The sequence below is a fragment of the Drepanopeziza brunnea genome, assembly GCF_022702325.1.
Source record: "Drepanopeziza brunnea f. sp. 'multigermtubi' strain 214-2 chromosome Unknown ctg11, whole genome shotgun sequence".
NCBI lineage: Eukaryota > Fungi > Ascomycota > Leotiomycetes > Helotiales > Drepanopezizaceae > Drepanopeziza > Drepanopeziza brunnea.
In genome coordinates, this window is record NW_027094074.1 from 1,930,540 (window position 1) to 1,939,321 (window position 8,782).

An 8,782-nucleotide genomic window follows, 5' to 3' on the forward strand; every position below is an offset into this window, starting at 1 on the left:
GACTGATTGACTGACTGATCAACTGTTCTTGGCGTGGATGGATGGATGGATGGATGGATACAAAGAGCGCAGAGTAGCGCAGCGTATTACAAGTCGCTATAGTGAGTGAGATTTGAGAGAGAGAGAGAGAGAGAGAGAGAGAGAGAGAAAAAAAGAAGAAGCTTGGAAGATGGAAGATGGAAGGGGATTGTTGTTATAGTCTTGTTTGAGTGATTTTTGGGATTGGGAAAGGGTGGATTGGATTGATAATAAATAGATGGATAGATGAATGAATTAGTGGATGGATGTGATGAGGTGGGTATAGTGGAGGTGATGTTGAGTTGTTATACGGGGGGGGGGGGAGGGGAGGGGATGCTGTGAATTGGTGCGGCACGATGAAAAATGATGGGAGGGGGAGGAGGAGGAGGAGGAGGAAGAAGAGCAGAGAGGAGATTTCGGGGATTGAATGGGAGGGAATTCAGTTGAATTGAGTTGAATTGAAAGCTTGTTTATAGAGTTAATTATATCTCTATCTTATCACATATAGGTGATTGATTCGATAATGGTAAAGAAAATGTTGATTGTCATTTGAGCTCCCGTTCCTCTCCTTCTTAGCTGTTCGTTCATCCCTTCTCGTTTGGGCCAGAATCTCATCCAGGCAATCGACAAGGATCACCTCGACGGTGCTGGTATCCACGTCCCAGAGCTCCCTCGCCATCCGTTCACAGTCGCGCTGCCGAAAATTAGCAAGGTCTGAAAAGTCGCAATGGAGTTCACGCTTCAGCTCGATCTCCCTGGAGACCAGCAGGGGTAGGCGGGGTTGAAGTACTATTTACCTTTTCGGCTAGGCCCCCCTTACATAATCAGACCTTTTGCTTACTTGTTAGACGGGCGATGAAAAGTGCTAGGAATATCATTCTCTCTTTATACGTGATCTATCATTCTCAGGTCATCATTATACCTTCTCATATCTGCCTGGCCACTTTGAAAAAGATTGGAATATTTAAGATGCACCTCAGACGTGCGTGAACGACCCGTAATCAATAACTTCTGGGCATGATGTTATTCAATGAAAAGGAGCGCATTTTTCTACTGGACAGTACTCAAACTAAGATTTCTTATAAATCAAATTAGCCATGATCTACTTTAAGCATGCCTAATAGTATAACGATACACTAAATGCAGACTTGTAACCGAGCCTGGTGTCAATCCTCGCATGGTCGTTCAGATTAAAAATTGCAGACCGTTTTACAAGACTTGAAAACAGATAATAAGGTTGTGAGAGTTTCTTTATGATGAGAAAAGTTGTTGAAAAATGAATACCAGATGTGAGTCGTGTCGCAGCGCTAAGCTTGAATAGTCTTCGGCTATTACCTTTGCATCGAGACCCTTCGCATAAGCCTTCCATGTTCTTTGATGTTCCATATTCTTTGTCTTTTTTTTCTTTTTTTTTGAGAAGCGGCTTTGATGAAATAGTCGTAGGAATTTCCAATTCTAAGAGCCATCGCATGCAGAACAGTCCTATTCTCTACCTCTAAGCATCAAAGTGATACTGCTGGTGCTTGAACCAGATGGCTAGAAGAACCGCGAAGTTTTCGATTCTCGATATTGTATCTCATTGCTATGCTATTGAATGATCTCGAGTTTCTTTTCGATTGATGTTTCTAGCTGGTTGTATAAACAAAGACCTTTGCAAACTAAGCGAGCCTCGACATTCCTCGGCCGTATCTAGACAAAGACAGGTAGGTCATCAACTCCAGCACATCATTCATTTTCCTGACCCACATCAGATCCATAACCTTTTTGAACTTATCCCCGAGGCCAGGTTGCAAGTATAATTTTCTTCGAAAAAAAAATGCGCATTGGTTTCCTCGCCGTTTCTCTCCTTGCTGCAGGAAGAGCGGCAGCGGTTAACGAGTTCAATGTGAACTTCCCAACTTCCTTCTCTTTCAACACGACAACGAAATTCTTCTGGGGAGATGGTCAAGGGACGGATCTTACAGGATTGCTCGTAGTAGGAGATACCAATCCCGCAGTGTCATACTCACTTCCTCGTATGTCCGACCACCAGCTCCCGCTATTTTCCGCACATCGAGGCTAACTATATGATATAGTGGACTCCTCAGCATGTAAAAAGGCCACCATCGTCGGCGGAGTGCAGGACTGCGTCCAATTTGCAAATAACGGTACTGCATCATTTGGCGGGCCCTACGCCGCCAATCTCGTCCTGGGGAACAAATACCACCTAGTGCTTCAATACACATCCTCGGATCTATCCTCAGCAGGAACCTCAAACTCGCCGGTATTCACGATGATCAACCCGATCGTATCAGTACCGTCAACTGCGAAGTCCACGTCCTCAAAACCATCTTCTACTAAGCCGAGCTCAGCAACGCTATCCAAAGCAAGCTCCTCCATCGTGCGTCCATCGAGCTCGGGTCGCCTGAGCAGCAGCCCGACAACGTCTCGAACATCAAGAGCAACAACATCCTCAAGTCCTCTGGCATCGACGACGACATCCGCCTCTCCACCAGCATCGTCCACGACACAAGACGGCGAAGGACTTACTCCAGGCGCGAAAGCCGGTATCGCCATTGGCGTTCTCGCAATGTCAGCTCTCGCCTCCGTCGCAGCGTATTTTCTGTATCGACGTCGCCGAGCCAGCAAGAAGAAGAAGGAAGAAGAGGCTCGACGCCGGGATACGACAGGGACTAATTTCCAAGACATCGATATCCAACTGGGGAGTCCTGTGAGTCGCTATGAAGGTGGAGCGGGATGGAAGAAGAAGAGGGGGACGCCACAGGCTGTAGGAAATGCACCGCAACCGTGGGGTCGGGAGAGTGTAGGGCTGCAAGGACAGGGAACGCCTTTTTGAGATGAGAGTTGAGGCGTTGAGGGCTTGTTAGCTTTGAGAGTCGATAGTTTGAGATTGAAATTACAGTTGAAACCGTGAAAATATCACTGGGGAGTATAACGGAAAGTATAAGGTGGCTTGTATTGCATCACGGCTTCTCGTGTTCCTTCATCTCCGCCTCGCTTGACTATAAACAGAGGAGCACGACGAGTAACCGCAGGATGATGGGCACTTTAAGGCAGCATATCTTGAGACTTCTATTACATAGAGCAAATTGACAACCAAAGCGACTATTTTTTTCACCAAAGTAAAAGCTTGAAGGATATAAGAGATCCGAACCGAACGCTCATATTTTCTTTTACCTGTTATGTATGTATAAGCGAATAAATATGTTAATTACATACATCAACCGACGAACGACGCGATGGCTCAAGGGCCTAGCTTCCACGAGCCTCCCACTGACCCATCCCTTCGTCCGCCAGTTGCACGCCATTCTCCCCCCTCTCCCTTCACCGAAAAGCCCATTCGGTTAGGTTTGTAAATGAGAACCTCGCAACGTCCCTTTTGTGGTGATCTTTCAGATGGATTTTGCTCCCTTTTCTCAGCCGGGCAATATCCCACTGCGCCCGGCTCCAAATATTCCATCTGGTGATGCTTGGGCGGGTGGGCGTGCAGTGATCTGCGGATAAAATCTGGCAAGGGGGTCCATCCAGATCCAAATAAGCGGATTGCGAGCTGGAAGTATTAGCATGAACTTCGCTTGCAGGAGAAAGGTCTGGTAATTGGCAGGTGCACCGCAAGACGGATTGAGAGGTGTGCTCAATGGAAATGGAAGGAGAGCGATATGGAATGCGATATATAAACCAGAGGAAAGTTAGACATCGGCATCAACGGAAATGGGATATCAACGGCGGGAAAAACTCCGCGGGATGTTTCGATAAAAATTCGTTCTATAAAGCAAGAATACAACAATAATCTTTAGTGCCCCCCTGCATCTGATTCAAATATGAATTTGATCGATTAGATATAGAAACATTACATTAATAACAATCCATCGGTTTTCGAAAAACTGAAAGGATAGAGCGTTCTCTTTCGGGATTACTAGAAAAATCGAATGCCCACTTCACTGTAAGTAAATTAACAACTGTACAAGTTAAACAGTCGATTGATAAGGAACCAAGCAAGCTACCAGGGCTGATCAAAGTGCAAGAGAGACCAAGGACAAAAGGGACAACAGAAATTACATCAGCATAATAAAAAACTAGCCTAGCCACCATCCTTACGAGGGCTCGAAATATAGCCAGCGCCCGGCTACATCGGCCCGCAAATTGAAACCAAAAAAAAAAGAAGAAAAAAAAAGGAAAACCTCAGCCCGACCATCAATTTAAAACCATGCCAACTCTCCCCATCGCAAGAACCCGATGCAAGTTTGATCGAACGATAATACTCCGTAGCCGCACTGCATAGAAAAATGCGGACCTTGCTTTGACAGCTGCTGCATCCCTCAAATCATCCAGCCCGCCCGGCCGCAAGTCATGAGATGAGGCCTCGGCGAGGATTCTCGTACGATTGTTCATGATTCACGCTCCACCCGCTTGCCAAGCCAAGTCAACTGCTCTAGTCCGAGTTCTTCAACTTGTTGTTAGCAGGGCGGCACACTCGGCCCAGTGCTCGACGGACAGTAGGCAAGTAGGTAGTCTGTCTACTTAGTGTGGTCTTTTCCCCACGATTTGCTGATCGGACTAATCGGGATCGGCTTTGCTAATTCGGAAGATCGGCACGGTTGCGGCAGCTTTGATAGCCTCGGGCTGGGCTGGGCTGGGCTGGGCTGGGCTGAGTTAATCACAGCTGGGCTCTGCAAAGGAAAATCACAAAGGCCGGTTTGACTCCGTGTAGAGCGGTGCAAGATCACTGACCGGACGTGACGAGAGAGAGGTGTTTTGAACTTTACGCATCTCTTGGAAGCAGAAGCAAAGCCTAGGCAGGACCAGGATTCCGTCGATAGACTTTATGATTTGCACCAGGGCTTGAAGGGTGATGATTCGCTCGAAGCTTATTTGAATGTACTTCGTGTACAGTACAGTAGTACTACTAGTAGTACTACTAGTACTTACTAGTATGTCGCTAGCTGTTCTGTCTGTCCGTGCTGCAGGTATGGGAAAAGGGGCTCACAACAGGGGTGGAGGGGGGGTCTTCTAACCGAGAGATTCGTCTAGTGATTGTTTACTCCGTAAGGAGGCGCGCACTTGTGCTATATCCGCAAAAGCAAAAGCAAAACACACAAAAAAAAAAGCCACAACAAGAACGGAGCCCCAACGCTCGGAATAATGTCAGCACGGTTGCCATCCTCGTAAGGCTGATTGATTTGTCGTTACGTAACAGAGGCAGGCCGAGCCTGACCGTTGGTCCGCGGAGGTCCATACCTACCTACACATCATGCAGATTCCAGACCGATTAACCGAGCGAGCCCCTGACCCCCCCCTTTTTTTTTCCCCCAGCCGACTATGACCATGACCATGACCATGACCATGATTCATCCATCCTCTTTCAACTCAAAAATCATACTCCGTAATCCATCTGAACTACTTCGTGTCCTGAGCAAGAAAACGCCAGCGCCAGCGCTGATTTTAATAATAGCGCCAGCGATCGACCCTCGGTAATCGGTAATTCTTAACAGCTCTAGCCTAGTCGCGCCTTCCCCCACCTTCTTTACCCGGCCTTTCATCTGTCAAGAAGGAGAAAAGTCTCGGACAAAAATGCCGGCAGGAGCAAATTTGGAATATGAGACAGACTCTATTGAATTGAGGAATGAAGAGCGGAGGCTGCCTCCGTGCAGGGACGAGTTGAGTGGGCTTTGCGCTTGGTGGGGCAAGAAGGTGGTTTCGGTTGTTGGGTTTTTTTTTTTTTTTTTTTTTTTGTCTCTTTCAAGCGTTCGGGCCATATACTTACTCACTTACTTCGCGATCCACGAACTTCTACCCTTTTGCAAAGCTAACCTGGTAATCGCCAGGCCGGCTTCTCCATTTCGCTGTACATTAAATCCCCTTTAGATAAGTTTCGATGTATTCATATTGCTCGACTATTATCCAAAACCACTTATATCATATACCTAACTAAATCCTCATTGAATCTAATCCACTGCCCCGCAAACGTAAAAAGCCAACGTAAAATTCAATTCTGGCAATTTTATTTCGAGAGGGCAATAATTCACTATCGCTTTTGTTCTGCATGTATTAATGCTGATCTATATGTATTATATATACACGCTGCTATAAATCTCCTGTCCCGCGGCCCCCGTTTCCCTGGCTGGCAAACCCCCTAATCTCCACAAAGCCGTCGTCGTACGGACTCGTATCGCGCTCACTCTCCCGCTCACCCTCTGCCTCGCAGTCGAAGAACGGAGCTGCAGCTGTCGCGCGCCCTTCGCCGCTGCGGGCACTCCTGGCGTCGGCTTCAGCGCGCGCGTTACTGATCATGGCGGGAAGCTGTCGCCGTCGAGCGTTGATGAACCAGTTGGAGATTTGGTCTGCGGTCCCCGAGTAAGTTCTTTTGTTTCTAAAATGCAGAAAATTCGTTGCTTTCATGGACGACGATAGTCGGTGGGATTGCCAGACGGGAAAAAGGAGGGAAGGGAAGGGAAAGACTTACTCATTGCCAAGCCGGTCTGGCGCATCAGGCTCTGCTTCTCGTCTTCCGACGGGTACGGATGTTGCAGATGCGACATGAACCAAGCCCTGAGGATGTCCGTCGTCTCTTTGGGGAGGTTCCCCCGTCTCTTTCGCGGTCGGTTGTCTCCAGCTCTGTCCTGTCCATCCGAGCTGTACGGAATCATGTTTCCCATGTGGATGTTGTGGCCGGAGGAGAACGGCCCGGAGGAGAACGGCGTTCGGTCTTGGCCATGGGAGTAGGAAGGAGGACCAGAATATGATTGCCCGCCGATTTGCTGGTACCCATAGCCGAAGGAAGGATGCTGAGCCTGCATGTCGTGGGCGACTCTGGGTACAGGATGTTGAGCCTGCATATCGTGGGCGACTCTGGGTACAGGTGGGTAGTGGCTGTAAGTGCTTACTTGGGGACCTCCAAAAGAGTATTCCGAGTAGTTGGTGTTGTAGGGCGTCGGAGTATTAGAGAGAGCCGAAATAGACGGAAGAGTCGGTACTTGTGAAGATCTCGTAGCTTGATTAGACCAGATATCTGGGCTCGGGTATGAGCCGCTGGGACGTCGATAATCGGGTGCTGATGTGCTTCTAGGGCGGCTCATTATACTCGGGCTACGACGGGGCGAATATCTTGCTCTCCCGCCTTCCTCGCCTTCCTCCTCGCCATCCAGTCTTCTGCGCTTGCTATCCGAAGTGGGCGAGCCAAATTCTGCCCTGTACTCCTCTGGTATATTGGACAAGGATTTTGGCAAGTTCTGTTGAAGAAATTACGATTAGCAACCTGGCATTTGAAGGGGGGTTCAGAGAGACCTTACCAGCTCTCGGATAGATGGCAATTGCATTGGTGATGGGTGTGGTTGTGCTGGCTCTGCATGGGCCCTATATTCTGATCTTGGAACCGAAGTAGCCTCTGGATGCCTGCGGTCGAGTAATGCTCCCGGTCCAGCAAGGTGCCTCGGAGGGGATCTTGTTTCTCGACGAAGGGCAGAATCCCACCGCCGCTCGGGAGGGTATCGAGACTGCGGTGATTCCATTGCTCCAACCGCCTCAGCTTGTGGCCGTGCAGAACTTCTCCGCGAGTTCCCTGGAAGCGAGGGATCTACGACAGCTGTTAGTGGATGCATCGTTAATGAAAAGCTGGTAGCGAGAGCGAGGCGACATCTTTCTGTTGTAAGAAAGCGTAGGAGTAAGAGTGGACAAGTAAGAGCTATGAGAAGCATGAGTCGCAAAGTGACCGAGGCGGGCCATTCAGCTAGGTAATTGTTCCGGGAAGGAGAGAAAGAGAAAAAAGAAAAGAGAAAGGGAAAGAGAAAGGGAACAAGTATATATAGAGAAACTGTCAGATTGGAGAAGGTCAAGTTAAGCGCAGTGTCAAGCGCAGTGCTAGACTCCACTACTTTTGATGTGACGACATGGGGCACTTGGCCGCTCCCTAGCAAGCGAGGGTGGTTGAAGAAGACCTGGAGAAGGAAGATATAACAATAACTTGACATACGAGCCTCGAACCGATTACCGCCCAAGCCCGAAAAAGTGTGCTTCGAGCTCCTGTTCCATACGTCACCGTGCCCTACCGACACCTGGGTGAGGACGGAAGTTGCCAGCGTTGCGATTTATCGGAGGATTTCTCTTGGTGAATAAGGGGAGAATACTGGGTGGGTTCGTGATAGATAGAAATGGCGTTGAGTTGTAGGCGAGGGTGGAAGTAAATAGTGTGTCAATGTTGATACCGCTGCCGATGTTGATGTTGATTTTGAGGCTGCTGTGCAAGTAGGTATTCTCTCTCTCTCTGTCTGGGCCGAGACTCGGATTTGACATGACGTGAACATGGGGTAGGAGATCTTATAAGCACATGTATTGTCCGGTGCTTGGACCATGGACCATGGCCTTGTTGATCGACGTCGACGGCCCGCTGTATACATGCCGGGCTGGGCTTTTGACTCTTGACTCTGACTTGACCCAAGGATGACTGGGGTCAGGGTCGGGGTCGGATTTGGGGTCGGGAAACAGATGAAGATGAGGCGGCGCCAGAAGACTGAAAGTGGAGACGTCTTTGCGAACGGCTTAAGCTCAAAAGGAGCTCCTCCGTAGTGTCGAGCGTTAGCGTAATGTATGCAGAATCGCATAAGTAGTATACTTAGTCTAGTATAGTATATTATAAATATAAAAATGACTTCAGCTGGGAAAACGGCAGACGGAGAGAGATCGGTGGCAGCTGCTTTGACGAGAAGCTAACTAGGACTAGACTAGGAGAGAATAGAACAGCAGCTAGAGAAGTGCTTGAACCGAACGA

General features: G+C 48.6%; 2 protein-coding genes across 2 annotated transcripts; one reads left to right on the top strand and one right to left on the bottom strand.

The window, feature by feature from the left end:
- Positions 1-1,834: 1,834 nt before the first annotated feature.
- L3040_006679 (uncharacterized protein) lies at positions 1,835-2,854 on the top strand (the record flags this gene model as incomplete). Its single annotated transcript, XM_007292247.1, has 2 exons — positions 1,835-2,033; positions 2,094-2,854. 2 exons carry the CDS (start codon positions 1,835-1,837, stop codon positions 2,852-2,854), a joined length of 960 nt encoding a protein of 319 aa, XP_007292309.1.
- Positions 2,855-6,102: 3,248 nt separating this feature from the next.
- Positions 6,103-8,373, bottom strand: L3040_006680 (uncharacterized protein; the record flags this gene model as incomplete). Its single annotated transcript, XM_066154202.1, has 6 exons — positions 6,103-6,359; positions 6,482-6,848; positions 6,903-7,247; positions 7,308-7,591; positions 7,988-8,037; positions 8,342-8,373. The coding sequence occupies 6 exons, from the start codon at positions 8,371-8,373 to the stop codon at positions 6,103-6,105; spliced, it is 1,335 nt and encodes a 444-aa protein (XP_066011178.1).
- Positions 8,374-8,782: the final 409 nt, after the last annotated feature.